This window comes from Anomaloglossus baeobatrachus, chromosome 3, assembly GCF_048569485.1.
Source record: "Anomaloglossus baeobatrachus isolate aAnoBae1 chromosome 3, aAnoBae1.hap1, whole genome shotgun sequence".
Taxonomy (NCBI): domain Eukaryota; kingdom Metazoa; phylum Chordata; class Amphibia; order Anura; family Aromobatidae; genus Anomaloglossus; species Anomaloglossus baeobatrachus.
In genome coordinates, this window is record NC_134355.1 from 72,489,186 (window position 1) to 72,514,433 (window position 25,248).

Below are 25,248 nucleotides of genomic sequence, written 5' to 3' on the forward strand. Positions count from 1 at the left end.
ATTCGCATTTCAAGGGTGTGAAATGACCCTTCATCTTTCATTGCCCATGTAGATGGATCTGTCAGATCAGAAATACCTTTTGTGCCAATTGCAAACCTCCAGCCAGGGCAATACATTGCCTGCATTTACCATAGGAACTGGTGGATTGGAAATATTTCTGAAATTTCAGGCGACGACCATGATGCATTAATACATTTTATGCATCCTCATGGAGCAGCTAGCTTCTTTCACTGGCCTGTGAGAAATGATACATGCTGGATTCCCGAGCAGTCGATCATTGCAATAATTCCAGCACCAGCTGCAACAGCAATGGGCCGACAATACAGCTTCTCTGAACCGTTGCAAATTCAGCAACAATTCCAGACCACTTAGACTGAACATTATGGCTTGGGAACCAACAAAAGATACCCAATATTAGGCTTGGGATCCTAGGCAAAGACACCCACCCTCAGGCTTTGGAACCTGCGATAAAGAGACCACCCGCGACTTGCCTTGCACGGCTATCGGCCATGGCTCCTAGGCGATGGGGCTGCCAATTCTCGAAAGACAGAATTATTACAATTCTTAATAGGATTATAATACCAATTCTTAGGGAATTGGTTGTGGTATAACCACCATGGACCAACGCAAGGGATGAATAGTGCAGTTACCATTCATTGCGTATTAATAAATAACACCATGTTCAGTGGCATTTTTCTTTTCTTAAATGGAGAGACTCCAAAAAAACCCCCAATGATCCTTGTAGAGAAAAATGTGCTCTTTCAAATGATAATAGAATTAATATATTTTACGGGTACCCTTTTTGGGAAATTTGACCTAAAAATAGGTAAAATTCGTTTTTTTAAGTTTTTCATCATATGTGGGTGTGAATATCTCCACAAATACATATGCTTTGACCGTGATATTGCAGCAATGCAAAGTCATGAAGATGTTTGTTGTACAGGGTAAAGCACCAGTTCCTATTGGTTTTTGGTCTTGAGTTATATAGGGGCAAAGTTTGGCATAAATTTTATGCGAGACGTTTTGCAAGCTACTTTGACACAAAATTGCGGCCGAAATATTGTTTTGTCATAGCCGGTAATAATTTTATCGCGTTTAGCAGCAAAAGTTGAGCTAGTATGCCAAATTTCAGCATCATAGCCAGTATAGAACTCTAATGGCTATGTGCTAAAGTTTGCAAAATCCTCTAAGCTGAAGCCGCAGGCTTCGGGGGGGCCTCCAGTGAAAGGTCAACATGGCCCAATATATTTGAGATCTGGCCCTAAAAATTTACAGAACCTCTTTTCAAACATACATGAACATCCTTATAAATTTTCAGCAAAATCGGAGAACGTCGAGTGGGGACGATTTTTAAAACTGGTCCACTTGACACGGAATGACCCTTTTAATACTTTATTGGCCAACATTTTCTTTTGAGGACCAACTTGCATCTCTGTGGCATTGAGTGAACAAGCTTCTGCAGATTTATCAGAGCCTTAATCAACTCGTGCTTGCTCCTTGGCTGTTTATATTAGATAATTTCTAATGATACCTTGTGCCACAAACTTTCAATTGGATTGAGGTCTGGGGATTGAACTGGCCAGTCAATAGTAGCCACCTTGTTCTTTTCTTTCCCACTCCGGTAGTGCCTTAGCTCTGTGACAAGGAGCATTATCACCCTCAAATATGTAATCACCTGAAAATAAGGTGCTGAGCAGAAGGCAGCATGTTCTTACGAAGGATGTATCTTGTGTCCCTCATCTACTGTATTTTCAATTTCTACTTAGACAATGAGTAGATGGTGATGAAGAAGAAGGCCCGAAAGTGCTGGTGCTCTTGTTCTAGATGAACTTAGTGCCCCATAGAAATAGTTTTATAGGGGATGCCCACTAGATGTCATCCTCATCTTAATAGTTGTTGCTGCCTGGTGTGGAAAATAAAGGGGGGGGGGTGCATACCTACCTTTCGGCCGAAGCCACATCTCCAATCTTTAATTCTCTGGCTGTCTCCAGAGGGTGACCTTGACTGTAGCAAGCACAAAACCTACCCATCACTGATCAGCTGCAGCAGATACATTGGAAAGATGCAGTGGAGAGATTGTAGAGGCAATGTTGGTACCATAGGTAGATATGCACTTTTTTTTTTACATTTTTTTTTTCTTTTCTTCACCAAACTGCAGCGCATAAGGGTTTGGTCATTAGTGTTTATATTATGTTGTTGTATCTCTTTAAGGCTCTGTGCGCACTAGAAAATGGAATTGTCTTAAGAAAATTCCGCAGGCTCTGAAAGATTTCCGCATCCGTGGGAAAAAAACGCAAGAAATCCGCATGCGTTTTGGTGCGGATTTGGTGCGGTTTTTCTGCAGGTTGTTCCCTGCGGGATTTCACGATTTACATTAGTGAAATGCCGCAGCTACCTGCGGAAAAGAAGTGACATGCAATTCTTTTTGCTGCGGGAATCCCGCAGCAAAACCTATAGCTGTCAAAATCTGCCTAATGCGCACAGCATTTTTTTTTCCCCATAGGTTTTGCTGGTGAATCACTGCAGAAAGGTTATGAACATTTTCTGCAGCAAAACATGCAGCAAATCCGCGGTAAAATCTGCCGAATGCGCACAGAGCCTTAAAGAGGTAATTTTTTTTTTTTATTATGCACCATTTAAAGGGATTGTCTACTTATTTGACAATCCCTTCTGTTCTCACATGATTCCTCCTGTAAAATAAAGAAGCCTATACTCCCCTCCGTGGCCATAGTGGTGCAGAGTCTTGCTTGAAATTGCGATGCATGCCTCCGTCCAATCAGCATCGGCTTCTGCCTCCCCACCTTCTGACAAATGAGTGCTCACTTCCTGTTGTTTGTCCAAAAGCGGGGACAGAGAAGCTGGCGGTGACTGGACATGTGGCTCGCGTGATGTCACAGCGTCAAGCGAGACTCTGCACCACTCAGGCCACGGAGATGAATGTAGTCTTTATTTTAACTGGGAGAAACATATGGAATCAGAGGGGGTTGTCCTAGTAGTGGAGAACCCTTTTAAGGGTTTGTACTGGTTATGGACGCTATCCGCTATATCTATAGAGGTGCCGACTGATGGGACCCCATCTATCCCATGAGCAGGGCTCTGAGAGGCTCCACTAACACTGCCTGAGGTAGCAGAGTACAACACTCAGCTTTTTCCGTCAGTTCTATAGAGAATGAATGTAGCTTCGGTGTGCATGCTCGACAAATGTTGTGCTCTTCGGGCCACACTCTCGACATCAGTGGGCACCAAACCCCAGCAGTCGAGTGATTACGTATTCGGAGGCAGCAGTTCACCTGTACGATATATTAATGTCCAAGGCAAGAAGTGAGGCTATAAAAGGACGTTTCATGAGGATGCAAAATCCTGGTGTGAAGGGAGAGGACGTATTGTCGCTGCCCCAGACATGTTGGATTCAGATCTGCAGTAATTATAAATCTGGTTTAGCTTACACCAAAAAACCTTGGGTACGTTTCTAATACCACATCTAATATGTGTTCTAACACTTGCTTGATGAGGAGGTGTGGCTTAGAGGAAAGGGGTGTGGCTTGTCAGGAATTGGGACTTGTCCCTTTTTAAAATAATTTTATCATTTTTGTGTTAGCGTAAAAGCTTTTATTATTTTTCAGATTTGTACTGTACGGCGTACATCTCTGAATGTTATAGTTCCCCACCTGCATTCACTTCGAGATTATTTTCTCCACCTACACACATTTCTTTGTGGAGGAGATGATTTATTCTTTTATATGAGCAGAATCCCAATCTTCATCATGACCTATAATAATCGCTCGTCTGCCTTCTGGTCGTGCAGTGTTTTATGGGTTAATCTGGACGTAGAGATAGAAATTTATATGTAGATCATTGACAAATCCAACATTTATTTATTTTTTATTTTTTTTCTAAGAAACATTTTCTTTTGAGAGGCCATATCTTTAAAGTGAATCTATCACCAGGTTTGAAATACTTTCTTAGGCTCTGTGCGCACTGGGAAATGAAATTTCCTTGAGAGAATTCCGCATGCTCTCAAAGATTACCGCACCCGCGGGAAACCGCACCCGAAAACCGTATGCGGTTTGCCGCGGTTTTACCGCGGTATTATTCGCGGTATTGCCGCGTGTGGGTTGGGATGTGCTTTATTGCATTCAATGCAATAAAGCACATTGAAGAAAAAAAAAAAATACATTTAATTCTGATAGTAGATAGACAGAAGAATAGATAGAGGGATAGATAGACAGACAGATAGAGGGATAGATAGAGGACAGATCGCTGCATTTCCCACGGTCGGCAGTGAGTTCACATTACCGGCCGTGGGAAATGACCGGTAATTACCTCTGCTGTCTGCTGCTTTCATTCAGCGCTGTGTCTGTGACAGTTGCGGCTGGATGGAAGCAGTGCAGGACGCAGGAGCCGGAGCTGTGTGGATTACGCCGGAGCTTTGTTTAGGGGGGTTAATAAAATGGTGAACGAGGCTTGTTGGTTTTATTTAAAATAAAGGATTTTTGGTGTCTGTGTTTTTTCACTTTACTTACGGGTTGATCATGTCAGCTGTCACATAGACGCTGCCATGATCAAGCCTGGGGTTAATGGCGGTGGTTCCCCACCAACATTAACCCCTTGTATTACCTTGCCACCACTGCTACACGGTGGCAAGAAGAGCCGAGGACACTCCGGTACTGCCGCATATTGCATGCGACAGTCCCGGGGCAGCTGCGGCTGATATTCTCGGCTGCCGGAGGGGGAGTGAGGCGGGGGACATTAACCCTGCCCCTCTCCCTCCCCAGCCTGAGAATACCGGGCCGCCGCTGTGTGCTTACCTCGGCTGGACGGTAAATATGCAGTGGAGCCCACGTTCTTTTTTTTTTTTTTTTTCTATATTTCCGTTTTCTTTCTATGTGTCTGTGTCTATGTGTTCTGTGTCTGTGATGTGTGTGTGTTTACTCTCTGCACGGCTTCCTCTTCCTGTAATGACATCACTTCCCTGCAAAACCGCAGGCAAGCGATGCACATTACCGGAGGTAAACCGCGAAATACCGCAGGGAATAACGCAGGAAAACGCAGTGAACCGCACAGAATTTGCTGCCTGCGTTATTCCCTGCGGGATTTCACGATTACATTGGAGTCAATGGAGTGAAATCCCGCAGCGATGTGCGGAAAAGAAGTGACATGCACTTGTTTTTGCTGCAGGATTCCCGCAGCAAAACATGCAGCTGTCAAATTCCGCCCAGTGCGCACAGCATTTTTTTTCTCCATAGGATTTGCTGGTGATTCACTGCAGAGATGTTATGAACATTTTCTGCAGCGAAACATGCAGCAAATCCGCGAAAAATCCGCGGCAAAATCCGGTAAGTGCGCACATAGCCTTAGACCTGATGAGACTGGTGCCCTTACCTTGAAAATCGGTGTCAGAATGGCCTAATAATTCTAATGTTTACATGAACATTTATTGAGCCCAACTAAAAGGGGAGACCTCTGATGAGTCAAGTGTATTCAATCTACACCCATCCGGCCTGACTAACGGCTGCGGCTTGTACTGCGCAGTGTGAGATCTCAGCAGCAGCAGGGAGGAGGAACACTGAGGAGTTTTCTGTTAGGTTAGGTGGTGGGAGATTTAACAGTAGCAGAAGGTGTTTCAGTATCATCATTGCACATTGTGTGACTACAGACTACCGAATACTCAGTGTGTGTGTGCTGTTACTATTCCACGGTATTTCAAGTGCCAGCGGTTGATCACATGACTACATATATGTGATTTTGCACACTTGCGGTCACATGCCAACTAGACTCCTCCAATTCCATCAATTCTCTTTTTTTCATTGAGAAGCTGCAAATCGCATCAGGAATACCTGTAGTCTACAGTGTGACTGCACATATTTGTCCCAAGCCTGCACAACCCCTTTAATTTGAGCAATGTAAATCCATGAGATCTCGTATTATTCACCGTCAAGTTGGTCAAAACCTGCTTCTCAGATCTATTTTGTGAATAAACTAGAATTTCATCTATTAATGGAGAATGTTAGTTGGCACCTATTATCTATTTAATCATTGTTTAGGACCTTGAAAAATAAAACATATATATTAGAATATATATGCGGATTCCTTTATTGGACATACACTCAGTAAAATATATATATATATAATATATATATATAGATATATATATATATATATATATATACATATATATATATATATATATATATATATATATATATATATATATATATATATATATATATATATATATATATATATTTTACTGAGTGTATGTCCAATAAAGGAATCCGCATATATAATATATAATTCTACAATTTTACCAGAGAGAGATTAATATATATTAATCTCTCTCTAATAAATTAATATATATTATAATCTAATACATAAAGATGAGTGTATGTCCAATAAAGGAATCCGCACTGTAGCATTTACAATCAAGAAATTTTGCATAGACATCCCATGTGACTCAGGGAACGTCGTAGAATGTTTGGACGGGAAAATTTAACCCCGCGCTTTACAGTTACTCTCCAAAAAACTTGCCTCTATTAAAGTGAATGGAGCTGCGAGCTCCAGGCTATTAGTAGGAGCTCAAAACAACATTTGAGGAGCAAGGATTGTCCACAAAAAAACAGTGATTTCAATAAGTTTTATTTCTGAATAATTCATAAAAATATGCATATCAATGTTAAAATCAATAATAATAATAATAATGATGCTTCAACATGAGGGACGATATATAAGCAAAAATATAAAAATAACTATAAAACGTGCACCAAAGTATATACAAAGCCGAACTGTTTATCAAATTTAGATTGAATAACATAAAACAATGTATTCCAAATTTTTATATATATACAGGTTAAATATCCTTATTAAAACCTTCATGCGCTTATAAAAACAATAATTACTACTTTTTTTTAAAAAAAATTTTTAGGCCAATGGATAACAAACATCTACGTGTGACTTTATAAAAAATTAATAACAATAATACTCAAGGTAAAATAGTGTGTGAATCATGTAAAAATTAAGAACACACAATGTGCATAAGACTATATTACTCAAAAAATTATTGTGAAAATAGGGGTGAAACAATCACTAAATAAATAAAAAAAAAAAAAAAAAAAAAAAATAAGATGCAATGTGCAAAGTGCTGATTTTGATAAAAGTCACATGAAAATGTAAGACTAAAGCCTAATTCAGTAAAGATCTTTAAATATAAGCACAATAATGACCAAAAAGTCTCAAAATACAGAGTGTAATATACAGACCTGCAATTTAGATCGCATGAAAGTTGTAAGAAGGAAGAAACTAATCAGCCAAAATACCTTTAAAAATATTCAAGCCAAATGGCAAAAACCGATCTCAATAAAAGAAAAAAGAGCAGAATAAGAAAAATTCAGCTGTATATTACAAAATAATAAGCAGAAAAAGTTGTTAAATAAGGTGCCAAAGTGCTTATTCAGCTATTCAGCTGCATATAGCAAGATTAATTAGCTACAAAAAGTAAAGGTGCTAATGTGCTTACAAGTGCATATGCATACACAGGCTGTCAGCTCCGAGATCAAGAATAAAGATAAAGATAAAGATAAGCAACAAGGTGAATAGCAAGGCACAGTATAGTGTTCAGCTATTTAGCTGAATATAGCAAAGTTGCTTGGCTTAAAAAAAAAAAGGGGTGCTAACGTGCTTATAAGTGTGCATACATATAGAAACTATCAGCTCCAGAGTTACAAAGGAATAAGATGTCAGGAGAAAATATACAGAAAAATACGGCTTAGTGTTCAGCTATTCAGCTGCATATAGCAAGATTAATTAGCTACAAAAAGTAAAAGTGCTAATGTGCTTACAAGTGCATATGCATACACAGGCTGTCAGCTCCGAGATCAGGAATAAAGATAAAGATAAAGATAAACAACAAGATACGGCCAAGTGTTCAAGAAAGAAGGTGCTAAAGTGCTTAAAAGTAATAATAATGGTAATTACCAAAAGTGCAAGTGCTATACCGTCCCTCTACTCCGACATATGTTTCCAGTATTCTTCCTCAGGGAGCATGTCACATGCTCCCTGAGGAAGAATACTGTATTTTGAGACTTTTTGGTCATTATTGTGCTTATATTTAAAGATCTTTACTGAATTAGGCTTTAGTCTTACATTTTCATGTGACTTTTATCAAAATCAGCACTTTGCACATTGCATCTTATTTTTTTTTTTTTTTTTTTTATTTATTTAGTGATTGTTTCACCCCTATTTTCACAATAATTTTTTGAGTAATATAGTCTTATGCACATTGTGTGTTCTTAATTTTTACATGATTCACACACTATTTTACCTTGAGTATTATTGTTATTAATTTTTTATAAAGTCACACGTAGATGTTTGTTATCCATTGGCCTAAAAATTTTTTTTAAAAAAAAGTAGTAATTATTGTTTTTATAAGCGCATGAAGGTTTTAATAAGGATATTTAACCTGTATATATATAAAAATTTGGAATACATTGTTTTATGTTATTCAATCTAAATTTGATAAACAGTTCGGCTTTGTATATACTTTGGTGCACGTTTTATAGTTATTTTTATATTTTTGCTTATATATCGTCCCTCAGGTTGAAGCATCATTATTATTATTATTATTGATTTTAACATTGATATGCATATTTTTATGAATTATTCAGAAATAAAACTTATTGAAATCACTGTTTTTTTGTGGACAATCCTTGCTCCTCAAATGTTGTTTTGAATTTTATTAGCAGTGAATATTAATTTCAGACCTTGTTGTTAATTATTAGTAGGAGCTGTGATTGGTTGCTATAGGAACAAAGGACATTCATAGTATAAGAAGCGGATGTGTGAGGTAATATGATGTTGGTGGAGAGACAGACAGACAGACAGGCATAGACAGAGAAAGAGGCAGATAGTAAAAAAAAAAAAAAAAAAAGACAGACAGAAAGACACACGGGCAAAGAGACAGACAAGGAAAGAGACAAAGACAGATGGGGAAAGAGACACAGATAGACAGAGACTGGGAGAGAGACAGTCACTATCCCAGGTACTACAGCTAGTATATATGTGTATAATAATATTAATAAATATATATATTTTCTTTTTTTTCCCTTTTTATGTACAGTATTATTGTGTAACACTTTTTCGTCTCATTGTAGGTGTAATTTTGCTGCTGTAACCAAGACTTTACACCATGGAACCTGAAATCATACGAATGTACTCTTCATCCCCTCCTCCTCTCGACAATGTTGCAGACGACGAAGACGATGACGGGTTTGGAGAATTTGGAGGATTTTCTGACGTCAACCACTCTGGAATTGGTTTCGCTGACTTCGACTCTGTTGGTTATCCCAAGACTAGAGAGGACTTTGTACCATCCAAACACTTTTTACCCATACATGATTACACGGATAACGTAAATAACCTCTCCAGCCTTACCTCCATCAACGCCAGTGAGAACATCTCTGAGATTGGGATTTCTAAGAAGGGACCTTGTTCTGTGTTTGAGACGAACATCCACCACGACGCCACCCAATTTACTGTTGCTGCACTTGATAATAAAGGGAACTCAGGGGAGAATGCAAAATATATAAACTCAGAGACCCATCATACTTGTGTTGATAATGACGATTTAGTAAGTAGAAGTCAGGAACAAATAGTTAGTACGTGTAATGGTGAGAAAACGCACAGCCTGGAAAATCTGACTAATGGCTTTGCTGTAGTAGATGGCAACAACCCTCAGGGATTACAAGATCTGGACATTGTGGGACATTCAAAAGGATTTAAGTCTATCAGTTCCCACAGTACAGATTTAAGTATAGACTTTTCACCACCGAGCCCTGGAGATGACTTTGCTGACTTTGCTACTTTTTCAAGCAGGAGTCATGTAGACCTAGGTGAGGCACGGGTGCAAGCACCTAAAGGTTCACATGAAGGACAGACTCAAAGTATTAATGTTAGCAGTGAATTAAGTAGATTTGAACATGGCAGTATCTCCACTGCTATGGAAGTACCAGAAGATCCATTTCCCCAAGAAGAGGATGAAGAACCTGATCCATTTGCCGTTGATGATGATCCACCCCACGAAAAGGTGTTAACTGCACTAGAGTCTGATTTTTCCGATAGTATGCATTCACTGGATACCAAAAATACTTCAAATCTTACACAAAGCAGAAAAGAGGAAGAGCAGACTATTAATACAATGAGTTCTCTTTCTCTTGATGCGTCACTGGAAACGTCAAAAGATGTTAGAAATTCAGAACTTGACTCCGATATGGAAAGTGGTCACAGCGTGAAGGTTCCTTCACGTGAAGAGTTTGATGCTTTTGGAGATTTTGATGCTGTTCCTCCCGTGACGGACAAGGTCACGTTGGATAGAAAACCTATTCATGAACCTCTAGAACTCCCTGTGGAGGTAAATGATGAGGACTTTGGTCATGTCAAGGATACAAAGGTGGCATTTCAAGAAGAACAGGCAAGCGCTTCAGAAAAGATGTCTTCTGATAAGCCTTCTCAACAGTGGACTTCTGAGGAACCAGACGAGTTTAGTGATTTTGGAGGCTTCGTATCCTTGGCAAATAAAGAGGAATCAATTGTTAAGCAAGACTGTGATGACTTTGCCGATTTTAGTACGGCGGGTGGTATTCAGCAGCCTTCAGAATGGAGTGCGTTTGATGATGATGATGATAATCAGGCGGGAGGAGGTTCTTCCTCTTCTTCTTCTTGGGCTGCCTTTAGTGATCAGAAGATGGAGCCTTCTACAGAGACGGGTGATTGGCAGTCATTTAGGACGGATGTACCTTCCAGTACGGATGACCAGGTTGTAAATACACAAAGCATCGACCTCCCTGCAATTCATGTATCTGAAATAACGCTGGTTTGTGAAGATTCAACACTTGCCTTTCAGGTAATGGTTACAGCAGGGGTGGGAAATTAATATTCCAATAGGGTCCAGGAAAGAAGTAGACCACACACTCTGGATGAAAAGCCAAACGATCTTCTTTATTGTAAGTAAAGGTGCAGGATAAAATGCAGAAAGAGAACCAGGTGCAGGCTCCTTCACGGACGACGGCCGTTTCGCGTGTGAATCACGCTTTGACTGGTCCACCTGGATCGTTTGGCTTTACATCCAGAGTGTGCGGTCTACTTCTTTCCTGGACTGTGTATGGATCCTTCATGCTACATTGGCGAGCACCTCTGAGCCAGGATCGTGCGGTGCCTGAGCTGCAATCCACACCAGTGTGATACACCGCAAGGTAATGCTGTAGTGATGCGGGACTGTTCCTTCTCTACATTTAATATTCCAATAGGGCCACATGAGACCCTCACTGTTACCATTATTATATATTTTTATCACTTAACATTGAGCAGAATTAAGTATGTTGAGCAGCAGCTACTGCTAATACATGTTATGATGGGGCTTATTGTAAAATATCTTCTTACCCGGAGCAGCAGATCAAACCTTATAATTTACTGCTTCTTATAAAGTTTATAAATTATACGCTCCTGTTATCTAACCTGAAAGCCTAAACCATCTTAATTTATATTTCATAAATCAATATTACACATAAAAATAAGCAGCTTTATCATATATCTCATCAGACAAATCTGCTTCTTTCTCTGCTAGAATTGATCAGTCATCAGCAAAATTCACAGTTCTGGGGTAAAATCTGTATTCAGTGAAGACTTTCCCATTACTTATATTAGGAGATGGCAGCTGTTAGGCCCGTTTCACACGTCAGTGAAAAACAGTGACGTTTTTCACTGGCGTGTAAAACACGCACATGTCCCTGCGTGTGCCGTGATTCATGGCACACGTGGGTTGTCTAAGTGCAATCCGGGCTCCATTCTCAGTGGCCCGTGATTGCACTTAGAAAACAACTCACCTGTGCGCGCTCCCGCTGTCGATGGTGCTGATCGCTCCCACAGTGCAGCATCCGGCCGGCGGTGACCCCCGCAGCAGCTGCTTCCGGGTCGGCTGTGTCGCGCATAATGAATATGCGCGACAATAATGAGCCGGCTCAGAAGGAGCAGGGAGGACGGGCTTCAGAGGACGTCGCTGGACGCCGGGTGAGTAAAAATGATTTTTATTTTAAAAGCACGTTTTTTTTCTGGCATGTGTTTTTCACGGATCACACCACTGCGTGGTCCGTGGAACATCGGTGATGCCAGAAAACAATGGACATGTCTCCGTGCGGCAATCACGTACACGCGGGTACGCCGCACGGAGACACGTGCAGTGACAAATCACTGACATGTGAGCAGACCCATTCATTATAATGGGTCTGCGTATGTCAGTGATTCTGGTACGTTTTAAAAAAAAGCACAAACGTCCCAGAATCACTGACGTGTGAAAGGGGCCTTACTGATGAGATTCTATGTCAACAGGAGGAGGGGCGGAGATATACATCTAGCTCCTCCCTCCTCCCGTGATCCGTGCAGATTTTGCCTCAGATTTGAGAATTTTGATAGTGGCTGATCAATTCTGACCGAGAAAGAAGCAAATTTGCCTTTGTCTGAGAAGATATATTACAAAGTTGAATATATCCATGTGCACTATCGATTCATGAAATATAAAAAGTAAAACAATGCTTAGACTAAGTATAATTACGAAGAATCATAGCTGTACCTTGACTGACACGCACGCACGCACGTAGTTTGATGTCCGCATGCAGAATGATGTCCCCACAACACCCCACACATGCACATAGTATGATGTCCACTAGAGCACCCAACACACACACAATACATCACATTGGGGCCCCCCCTACACACACACACACACACACACACACACACACACACACACACACACACACACACACACACACACACACACAGCCCTCCTCCACACACATAATGTCCCCACAGCCCCCTCCACACACACACACACACACGTAGTATGATGTCCCCACAGCCCCCCTCCACACCCACATACATAGTATGAATCCCCACAGACCCCCCCCCCCCACATGCACATAGTATGATGTCCGTATCCACACGTGCAGTATGATGTCCCTACAGGTTCCCCCCCCCACACACAATATAATGTTCGCAAAGCCCCCAACACATACACACAGTATAAGGTCCCCAGAACTCCCCCCACCAATAGACACAGGATGATGTCCCACAGCCTGCCACCAACACACGCAGGATGATGTCCCACAGCCCGCCACCAACACACGCAGGATGATGTCCCACAGCCCGCCACCAACACACGCAGGATGATGTCCCACAGCCCGCCACCAACACACGCAGGATGATGTCCCACAGCCCGCCACCAACACACGCAGGATGATGTCCCGCAGCCCGCCACCAACACACGCAGGATGATGTCCCGCAGCCCGCCACCAACACACGCAGGATAATGTCCCGCAGCCCGCCACCAACACACGCAGGATGATGTCCCGCAGCCCCCCCACCAACACACGCAGGATGATGTCCCCACAGCCCCCCCACCAACACACACGCGCAGTGTATCATACAACACCCCGCCCCCCCGCATGCAGACAGTATGATGTCCCCAGAGCCCATGAACACATCCACACATAGTATATCCCACAGCCCCCCCACGTGTAGTCACACATTATATCCTACAGCCCCGTCACGCGCACACACACACACACACACACACACACACACACGCACAAGTGGTAGTGACCTGCCCACCAACTGGAGCGGTGCAAGAAGAAGCTGACCTGGTGCGGCATCGGATTACTGTCTTTTAGTATATCTAGCTGCAATTGTGCAGCTAGGCTCTCATTCATGCTGAGTTTAGTTTGGGCAACATGATTCCAGTGTCGGGTTCCCTTTAACAGAAACCCCCCTTCCACTCCAGATCTGATGAGTCGGGGCAGTCCACGTGCTTCTGCCGCTGTCCTCAAACTTGGGTTGTTTATTATGCCTTATAAGTAATAAAGATGTACAATTTTCTTTGTCGCTCCATTGGGAGACCCAGACCATTGGGTGTATAGGCTATGCCTCCGGAGGCCGCACAAAGTATTACACTAAAAGTGTAAAGCCCCTCCCCTTCTGCCTAGACACCCCCTGTGCTCCCACGGGCTCCTCAGTTTTTTTGCTTTGTGCAAAGGAGGCAGACATGCACGCACAGCTCCACAGATTGGTCAGCAGCAGCTGCTGACTATGTCGGATGGAAGAAAAGTGGGCCCATATAGGGCCCCCAGCATGCTCCCTTCTCACCCCACTCTTGTCGGCGGTGTTGTTAAGGTTGAGGTATCCATTGCGGGTACGGAGGCTGGAGCCCACATGCTGTTTTCCTTCCCCATCCCCCTCAGGGCTCTGGGTGAAGTGGGATCCTATCGGTCTCCAGGCACAGGAGACCGTGCTTCATCCACAACTCCTGTGGAGCCTGCTGGATAGGAGCCGGGTACCGTTCAGGGACATGGCCCTGCTACTTGGAGGTACTCTGTATCCCTGTGGGGACCGCGCACAGCAACACTACAGCTTTGCTCGGTGTGCTAGTGCACCGGGGACCGCGGCGCTGACCGGGTTAAAATGTGCCATTACACACTCAGCGTTGCTGAGTGTGTTTTATGTATAGGGACTGCCGCGCTGACCGCCGCTGCCACGGAAACACCGCGGCGCGGCTGGGACTTGTAGTGCGCCGGGGACTTCCGCGCTGGCCGCGCATATACGGCGGCCGCGCTTATTACTCGAGTCCCCGGCTTTTTGCGGCCTAGTTTCCTTTTCCTCCCGCCCTCAGCCCTGACAGGCAGGGGGAGGGCGGGAAGCTGCACAGAACGAGCAGCACTGAGGGCTGGAGCATGCTTTGCATACTCCACCCCTCTCACTGTGCACAGTGCGGCTCCAGTTCCCGCACTTTCTCGGCCACGCCCACGACTCCCTCCTCTCCTCAGGACGCCGGCAGCCATTACTGTCAGCTCCTCGGACGCAGCAGAGGGGGACAAAGTCTGGGAGACCCAGGCAGGGACTTGGGTGGCCTCACAACCGCTTGAAGCGGGTGGTAAGCAGCACCTGTGGTGCTAGCCCCATTGTGCAGTAGTGTAACTATACTGTATATGTTTATGGTATATACTTTACACTGTATGGTGCACAGTTGATTTCTGGCTATATACCCTATTGTGTTGCTCAGGGAAGATAATAGCATGGTGCCCACAAAAGGCAGGGGTGCCAAAACACAGGCTTATTATACTGCCTGCGCCGCATGTACGACCCCGCTACCGGCAGGTTCCACTGACCCTCATTGTATACAGTGCTCGGGCCCTGTGACACTTACTCAGCCAGAGCCTCTGCTAAGAAGGGCCCAGGGGGAGCCACCTGCTGACAATGTCCAGGTGACGGGGACAGAGTTTGCAAAACTCTCTGAGACTATGGCTAAGATACTAGAAGCCTTGCAGTACAGGCCGGTACCTCAGCACAGGGACTCTGTTGAATCTTTGTTCCCTGGCCCCCCTCAGTTGGACCAACAATGTCCTCCCGGGGTATCTCATAGATCCCAGGCTGAGGGTTCTGACACAGACCCCAGCCCCAGACCGACTAAGCGAGCTCGCTTAGATTTTCCCTCGACATCATTGTATTGTTCAGGGTCTCAGCGAGGGGAATCGCGAGTTGATGAAGCGGAGGTAGCTGATCAGGATTCTGATTCTGAGGGCGCTCTCAATCTTAATACTCCAGACGGGGACGCCATAGTGAACGATCTTATTGCATCCATCAATCAAATGCTGGATATTTCTCCCTCAGTCCCTCCAGCAGAGGAGTCGGCTTCTCAGCAGGAGAAATTCCGGTTCAGGTTCCCCAAGCGTACACCGAGTATGTTTCTGGACCACTCTGATTTCAGAGAGGCAGTCCAGAATCACCATGCTTGTCCAGATAAGCGTTTTTCTAAGCGCCTTAAGGATACACGTTATCCCTTTCCACCTGACGTGGTTAAAGGTTGGACTCAGTGTCCCAAAGTGGATCCTCCAATCTCCAGACTGGCGGCTAGATCCATACTTGCAGTGGAAGATGGGGCTTCACTCAAAGATGCCACTGACAGGCAGATGGAGCTCTGGTTGAAATCCATCTATGAAGCGATCGGCGCTTCTTTTGCCCCAGCATTCGCAGCCGTATGGGCGCTACAAGCTATCTCAGCAGGTCAAGCGCAAATCGAAGCAGCCACATGCACGTCCGCGCCACAAGTGGCGTCCATTACCACTCAGACCTCGGCATTTGCGTCTTACGCTATTAATGCTGTCCTGGACTCTGCGAGCCGTACGGCGGTGGCAGCCGCCAATTCGGTGGTTCTCCGCAGGGCCTTGTGGCTACGGGAATGGAAGGCAGATTCTGCTTCCAAAAAGCGCTTAACCAGTTTGCCAATTTCTGGCGACAGATTGTTTGGCGAGCGTTTGGATGAAATCATCAAACAATCCAAGGGAAAGGATACATCCTTACCCCAGCCCAAACCGAACATACCCCAACAGAGGAGAGGGCAGTCGAGGTTTCGGTCCTTTCGGGGCGCGGGCAGGTCCCAATTATCCTCGTCAACAAAGGCCTCAGAAAGAGCAAAGGAACTCTGATGCATGGCGGTCTAAGTCACGTCCTAAAAAGACCACCGGAGGGGCAGCTAACAAAGCGGCTTCCTCATGACTTTCGACCTCCTCATTCCGCATCCTCGGTCGGTGGCAGGCTCTCCCGCTTTTGCGACACCTGGCTGCCACGAATAAAAGACCGCTGGGTGAGAGACATTCTGTCTCACGGTTACAAGATAGAGTTCACCTCTCGTCCCCCGACTCGATTCTTCAGGTCATCCCCGCCTCCCGAGCGAGCAGAGGCTCTTCTGCAGGCGCTGCGCACTCTGAAGGCAGAAGGAGTGGTGATCCCTGTTCCTCTTCAGCAACAGGGCCACGGTTTTTACTCCAACTTGTTTGTGGTCCCAAAGAAGGACGGGTCTTTCCGCCCTGTCCTGGACCTGAAACTGCTCAACAAACTCGTAAAAACCAGGCGGTTCCGGATGGAATCCCTCCGCTCCGTCATCGCCTCAATGTCCCAAGGAGATTTCCTTGCATCGATCGATATCAAAGATGCTTATCTCCACGTACCGATTGCTCCGGAGCACCAGCGCTTCCTGCGCTTCGCCATAGGAAACGAACACCTGCAGTTCGTGGCACTGCCGTTCGGTCTGGCAACAGCCCCACGGGTTTTTACCAAGGTTATGGCTACTGTAGTAGCGGTCCTACACTCTCAAGGTCACTCGGTGATCCCGTACTTGGACGATCTGCTGATCAAGGCACCCTCTCAAGAGGCATGCCAACGCAGCCTCGAAGCTACCCTGGAGACTCTCCAAAGTTTCGGGTGGATCATCAATTTTCCGAAGTCAAATCTGACACCGGCCCAATCGCTGACATATCTTGGCATGGAGTTTCATACCCTCTCAGCGATAGTGAAGCTTCCGCTGATCAAGCAGCAGTCACTACAGAAAGGGGTACAATCTATCCTTCAAGGCCAGTCACACCCCTTGAGGCGCCTCATGCACTTCCTGGGGAAGATGGTGGCAGCAATGGAGGCAGTCCCTTTCGCGCAGTTTCACCTGCGTCCTCTTCAATGGGACATCCTACGCAAATGGGACAGGAAGCCGACGTCCCTCGACAGGACTGTCTCCCTCTCTCAAGCGACCAAAGCTTCCCTTCGGTGGTGGCTTCTTCCAACTTCATTATCGAAGGGGAAATCCTTCCTACCCCCATCCTGGGAGGTGGTCACGACGGACACGAGTCTGTCAGGGTGGGGAGCGGTTTTTCTCCACCACAGGGCTCAGGGTACGTGGACCCAGCAAGAGTCATCGCTTCAGATCAATGTTCTGGAAATACGGGCAGTGTACCTTGCCCTGAAAGCGTTCCAGCAGTGGCTGGAAGGCAAGCAGATCCGAATTCAGTCGGACAATTCCACAGCGGTGGCATACATCAACCACCAAGGTGGCACACGCAGTCGGCAAGCCTTCCAGGAAGTCTGGCAGATTTTGCTGTGGGTGGAAGCAACGGCCTCCACCATCTCTGCAGTTCACATCCCAGGCGTGGAAAACTGGGAAGCAGATTATCTCAGTCGCCAGGGCATGGACGCAGGGGAATGGTCCCTTCACCCGGACGTGTTTCAGGAGATCTGTTGCCGCTGAGGGGTGCCGGACGTCGACCTCATGGCGTCCCGGCACAACAACAAGGTACCGATGTTCATGGCACGGTCTCAAGATCCCAGAGCTCTGGCGGCAGACGCCTTAGTTCAGGATTGGTCGCAGTTTCAGCTCCCTTATGTGTTTCCTCCGCTGGCACTGTTGCCCAGAGTGTTACGCAAGATCAGGGCCGACTGCCGCCGCGTCATCCTCGTCGCTCCAGACTGGCCGAGGAGGTCGTGGTACCCGGATCTGTGGCATCTCACGGTCGGCCAACCGTGGGCACTACCAGACCGACCAGACTTGCTATCCCAAGGGCCGTTTTTCCATCTGAATTGTGCGGCCCTCAACCAGACTGTGTGGCCATTGAGTCCTGGATCCTAGCGTCTTCAGGGTTATCTCAAGACGTCATTGCCACTATGAGACAGGCTAGGAAACCAACGTCCGCCAAGATCTACCACAGGACGTGGAAAATTTTCCTGTCATGGTGCTCTGCTCAGGGTTTTTCTCCCTGGCCTTTTGCCTTGCCCACTTTTCTGTCCTTCCTTCAATCTGGACTGGGAAAGGGTTTGTCGCTCGGCTCCCTTAAGGGACAAGTCTCAGCGCTCTCTGTGTTTTTCCAGAAGCGCCTTGCCAGGCTTCCACAGGTACGCACGTTCCTGCAGGGGGTTTGTCACATCGTTCCTCCTTACAAGCGGCCGTTAGAACCCTGGGATCTGAACAGGGTGCTGAGGGTTCTTCAGAAACCACCATTCGAGCCAATGAGAGATATTTCTCTCTCACGCCTTTCGCAGAAAGTGGTTTTCCTAGTTGCAGTCACTTCGCTTCGGAGAGTGTCTGAGCTAGCAGCGCTGTCATGCAAAGCCACTTTCCTGGTGTTTCACCAGGACAAGGTGGTTCTACGTCCGGTTCCGGAATTTCTCCCTAAGGTGGTATCCCCCTTTCATCTCAATCAGGATATCTCCTTACCTTCTTTTTGTCCTCATCCAGTTCACCAATGTGAAAAGGATTTGCACTTGTTAGATCTGGTGAGAGCACTCAGACTCTACATTTCTCGTACGGCGCCCTTGCGCCGCTCGGATGCACTCTTTGTCCTTGTCGCTGGCCAGCGTAAAGGGTCACAGGCTTCCAAATCAACCCTGGCTCGGTGGATCAAGGAACCAATTCTCGAAGCTTACCGTTCTGCTGGGCTTCCGGTTCCCTCAGGGCTGAAGGCCCATTCTACCAGAGCCGTGGGTGCGTCCTGGGCTTTGAGGCACCAGGCTACGGCTCCGCAGGTGTGTCAGGCGGCTACCTGGTCGAGCCTGCACACTTTCACGAAACCCTATCAGGTGCATACCTATACTTCGGCGGATGCCAGCCTAGGTAGAAGAGTCCTTCAGGCGGCGGTTGCCCACCTGTAGGAAGGGGCCGTTTTACGGCTCTATTACGAGGTATTATTTTACCCACCCAGGGACTGCTTTTGGACGTCCCAATGGTCTGGGTCTCCCAATGGAGCGACAAAGAAGAAGGGAATTTTGTTTACTTACCGTAAATTCCTTTTCTTCTAGCTCCAATTGGGAGACCCAGCACCCGCCCCTGTTTTTGTATAACACATGTTGTTCATGTTGAATGGTTTCAGTTCTCCGATATTCCTTCGGATTGAATTTACTTAAAACCAGTTTATAATTTTTTCCTCCTTCTTTTGCACCAAAACTGAGGAGCCCGTGGGAGCACGGGGGGTGTCTAGGCAGAAGGGGAGGGGCTTTACACTTTTAGTGTAATACTTTGTGCGGCCTCCGGAGGCATAGCCTATACACCCAATGGTCTGGGTCTCCCAATTGGAGCTAGAAGAAAAGGAATTTACGGTAAGTAAACAAAATTCCCTTCTTTAGTTACCCTTAAAATCCGCATTTTTAAAATTGCTCAGCCCTGTTATTTTGTAACTAATTAGCCTTCATCATTCCATACATAATTCCCTCAAAAGAAATCTAGTTGGATTTACCCATGGTGATTATCTGTAAACTTAAGGCCCCCAAACACCATAGACTGACCCTCCCCACTGTTACTGGCGAGATCGGCCGACAGGTGTGTACAAGAGCCCTCAGCCTCTCCCCCAAAATATATTCATGCAGATAAGGATCTGACATGTCTGATTTCGGTCTGACAATCCTTTAGCTCTCGGTGGGAGAAGCTGCCGCTGGAGGTGTCTGAGAAAGAGCGCTCCAATGTATTGGGGAATCTGGAGAGACTGCTGTCGGCCGACTGATCGTTCCACTGACTGTTGTGGGCTTTATTGATGTCTGGTTAATATCCATCTGTTATCAGAACACAGATTTATAACGGTCATAAAGAAAAAGAATGAAAATATAAAAAATTACTACATGTGTAGAGTAGTCATCTTCTTTCTGATTCCTTAGATGCTGCAGTCACTATTGACTGCAGCATTTAAGCAGTTTGTTTAAATAGCCGGTGTGAGATGTTGCCTTCCTTTAATATCGGGCTCTCTCATTGATCACATGGGTACATCTTTAAACCCATACAACATTATGTTATGGTGCGTTGTGTCAAGATACAGAGCGATTGAGTGGAGGAGCAGCTTACTGACGATTTCCTAGTTGTGCTGTCAGTTTAGCGGTGTATTTTCCCCGGAGAACACAATATTCTAGATGAAGTATCATAAATTGAATTACAGTGCAGCCTCCGTCCATATAGACCTCATCGTGGTCTGAGCGTGTGGGGAGCGGCCTCGGTCCACCCTGAATTATTAATAAATATTGCAGAGCGTCCATCGCATGGCTGTATACAGAATATTGCTTACGAAGTAGTTTGTTTGCTGTGTGATAGGAAACATTACGTAACACTGTCTTACATGAACTGTGCTGTGATTTATGTTTTTCCCTTCATGTAGAACCCATTACTGAGTCGTCTAGAGCGTGTTCTCCTCGCCTGCTTTCTTCCCCCTCCTGTTGCCGAAATAGATGAGAAGATTTCACCTCTAGATCTTCTGCTATGCACAGATCAGCAGGAGGACACCTCAAAGTCTGCAACCAGGTAAGATAAAGGAGCCGTGCACCGACAAGAGCTTTCATCAGATGGCAGAGAAGTTCCATGCAGCGGCTCTGTCATCGCTCTGGGGTCCATTTATCACAAGGCTGATATTTTTAGACCAAACACTGCCATTAAAATGATGTGCCAGGATATGCTCTTTACTTTTTAAATGAAGTGGTCCCTCCTTGCTGCTATTTCACTTTATTCCATTGGTGTGAGAAAAGTAAGAGCAGCAACCCTGTTGTGACCACCACTTGGCTGCAGGGCTCACGTGGCATAACACTGCCATGCAGACCCCGACACAATCGGCACCAACATCGCCGGAATGGTGCCAGTGCGGAAGGTGGCTATATAATTATTTTTTTTTTTTTTTTTTTTTTTTTAAGTTTTATCTTACAAGGGGGGCTACTTAATTTAAAAAGTGGTTGCCTGGTTAGTGGGCAATCCCTGTAGGCTAAGCGCCCAGAAACATTGAAGCAGTGATATTCCCATTCTTGACGGTATCGAGTTAAAGAAGCTAGCGGCAGGGCCACCGCAAGAATGACGGCAAAGCCGCCGATAAAGCTGATAAAGTAAAACAACGGATGGTGTGTTCCTGTAGCGGCTTCTTCTGTGAAAACTCGGCGGTTGTGTACATAGCCGTAAAGGATTCAGTTGTATGAAAAAAAAAGTCTCACGACCACCTGCTTTCCCCTCCCCTGGTCCAGCGCTGATTCTCCACCGCTGCTCCCGGTGTCTGATATTGTCTACAGCGCTGTCATCATGTCAACAGCGATACAGGCAATCAGCGAGCTCGGCGGCTTGTGCCGTCAACTCAGGAGGAGACAGGCCCAGTTATTGGCTGTCGTGCTGTAAATGTGACATCAGTGCTGCAGACAATATTGGTCACCGGGACCAGCGATGGAAACTCCATGCTGGGCCTGGGAAGGGAAGCGTGCGTTTTTTTGTTTTTTGTTTTTTATTGTTTTTTTTAATATAGCATACTGTATCAAGGTAGAGTGGATTTCCAAAACAAGGAAACTTTTAATTGGGGCTGAAACAAAATATCAAGGTCTTGTACTATGAGAAGAGGGCCTCGGTCTTATACTGGCTCATGGGGAAAAAAAAGATCTCAGATTTTTCTGCTTAAAATTGCAACTGCACTTACACTAAGGATATGATGAAAGACGCATGTAAACACTATATATGGTGCATTTTTCTACGACCCCATTATTGCTGTATATTGGTGGTACACTAATGGATTAAACACACAACTTTAGGCACCTGTTTCGTATGAACCTGTATTAGGCCTCTTTCACACGTCCGTGAAAATCATGCACGTTTTTCACGGACGTGTCAAAGGTGAGTATTGCCCTCTGTGTGCCGTTTTTATGGCACATGTGTGTTCTCCGTGATAACACACAGAGAACGGGAACTTTCTACTCACCTGTCCCTGGCGTTGCTGTCCGTGGTGCTGATCTTCGGTCTCCGGCCCTGCCGACTCCCCGCTGCTGCAGTGGAGTGAATATGCAATGAGCATAATGAGGGGGGGGTCGGAAGCAAGTGACAGCAACAGCAGAAACAGCAGGGCTGTAAAAGGTGAGTATAGAAATTATTTTTATTTTACAGACACGTGTGTTTTCTCCGGTGCGTGTCATACGGATCACATTCGTGCGGTCCGTGTGACACCTGTGATGCCGGAGAATAACCAACGGACATGTCTACGTGTGGAGCGCACGGGCACACATATGCTCCACACGGACACACGATCCATGGCAAAACACGCACGTGAGTGCAGACCCATTGATTTTAATGGATCTATGTGTGCCTGTGTCTCCGACATGTGAGGAAATGTGAGGAAACGGACCAAACATGTACCGGAAATATGGACGTGTGAAGGAGGCTTTAGAAATACAGCAATACTATAGATCCGATGCTTATTTCTCTGAGGCTTGCATCAAATTCAATCCCTATTTCCCTGATGATGTCGCCAAGTTTGAGCCCTATTCCCCCTGCCGTGGCCATCGCATACGAGCCCTATTCCCCCTGCCGTGGCCATTGCATACGAGCCCTCTTCCCCCTGCCATGGCCATTGCATACGAGCCCTCTTCCCCCTGCCGTGGCCATTACATACGAGCCCTCTTCCCCCTGCCGTGGCCATCGCACGTGAGTCCTATTCCCCCTGCCGTGGCCATCGCACGCGAGGCCTATTCCCCCTGCCGTGGCCATCGCACGCGAGGCCTATTCCCCCTGCCGTGGCCATCGCATGCGAGGCCTATTCCCCCTGCCGTGGCCATCGCATGCGAGGCCTATTCCCCCTGCCGTGGCCATCGCATGCGAGGCCTATTCCCCCTGCCGTGGCCATCGCATGCGAGGCCTATTCCCCCTGCCGTGGCCATCGCATGCGAGGCCTATTCCCCCTGCCGTGGCCATCGCATGCGAGGCCTATTCCCCCTGCCGTGGCCATCGCATGCGAGGCCTATTCCCCCTGCCGTGGCCATCGCATGCGAGGCCTATTCCCCCTGCCGTGGCCATCGCATGCGAGGCCTATTCCCCCTGCCGTGGCCATCGCATGCGAGGCCTATTCCCCCTGCCGTGGCCATCGCATGCGAGGCCTATTCCCCCTGCCGTGGCCATCGCATGCGAGGCCTATTCCCCCTGCCGTGGCCATCGCATGCGAGGCCTATTCCCCCTGCCGTGGCCATCGCATGCGAGGCCTATTCCCCCTGCCGTGGCCATCGCATGCGAGGCCTATTCCCCCTGCCGTGGCCATCGCATACGAGCCCTGTTCCCCCTGCCGTGGCCATCGCATACGAGCCCTGTTCCCCCTGCCGTGGCCATCGCATGCGAGCCCTATTCTCCCTGCCGTGGCCATCGCATGCGAGCCCTATTCTCCCTGCCGTGGCCATCGCATGCGAGCCCTATTCCCCCTGCCGTGGCCATCGCATACGAGCCCTATTCCCCCTGCCGTGGCCATCGCATACGAGCCCTATTCCCCCTGCCGTGGCCATCGCATACGAGCCCTATTCCCCCTGCCGTTGCCATCGCATACGAGCCCTATTCCCCCTGCCGTGGCCATCGCATACGAGCCCTATTCCCCCTGCCGTGGCCATCGCATACGAGCCCTATTCCCCCTGCCGTGGCCATCGCATACGAGCCCTATTCCCCCTGCCGTGGCCATCGCATACGAGCCCTATTCCCCCTGCCGTGGCCATCGCATACGAGCCCTATTCCCCCTGCCGTGGCCATCGCATGCGAGCCCTATTCCCCCTGCCGTGGCCATCGCATGCGAGCCCTATTCCCCCTGCCGTGGCCATCGCATGCGAGCCCTATTCCCCCTGCCGTGGCCATCGCATGCGAGCCCTATTCTCCCTGCCGTGGCCATCGCATGCGAGCCCTATTCCCCCTGCCGTGGCTTTTGAATCCGAGCCCTGTGCCCTTGAGGTTACTGTCAAATCCGAGCCATCTCCCCTGAGGGGCCGTGGAATCCGAGCCCTGCTCCCCTGACAACGGAATCATTTTGTATGAGAATTGCACATTGTAAAAAAGACACAAAAAAAAGACAAGTTTCAAATCCATGTGACTTGATAATGATTTGCCATGTTAGACCATGATGCACAAACCACAGAGGGCGGCCACATGCAGACTTGGCAACGTTGAATTGGACTGATCCACGGGAAATATCGGAGAGTCAGGCTCTGATTTCATAAGCAAGGATGGTTGACCTTAGGGAGATCAACATCCAACACCGCGGAGACACCATCACGTGTTTCCCAATGCTGGCAGAAAACTAGCCAGGTCTTTCACCGGGAAGGAACAACCATGGGAAGGGCAGTCTCCAGTCAAGGAGACCACCTATGCCAAACATGGTATCCATCCACAGACAGCTGTTTCGGGGTATTAGCCCCTCATCAGTGTGGAGTAGGAGGGCACTGATGAGGGGCTAATACCCCGAAACAGCTGTCTGTGGATGGATACCATGTTTGGCATAGGTGGTCTCCTTGACTGGAGACTGCCCTTCCCATGGTTGTTCCTTCCCGGTGAAAGACCTGGCTAGTTTCCTTCCACTGTTGAGAAACATGTGATGGTGTCTCCGCAGGCTTTCTTGTTTAGGCTCTGATTTCAGCCCTGGA

The 25,248-nt window shown here is 46.7% G+C and overlaps 1 protein-coding gene across 2 annotated transcripts in view; it reads left to right on the forward strand.

Moving 5' to 3' along the window:
• AFTPH (aftiphilin) overlaps nt 1–25,248 on the forward strand; it is a 96,540-nt gene that overhangs the window by 27,983 nt on the left and 43,309 nt on the right. For both annotated transcript variants that reach the window (XM_075339258.1, XM_075339259.1), the window contains exons 2-3: nt 9,147–10,894; nt 20,997–21,139. In XM_075339258.1, coding sequence (XP_075195373.1) covers nt 9,182–10,894; nt 20,997–21,139 — 1,856 coding nt within the window. In that variant the 5' untranslated portion in view covers nt 9,147–9,181. The remainder of the gene's footprint in view (nt 1–9,146; nt 10,895–20,996; nt 21,140–25,248) is intronic.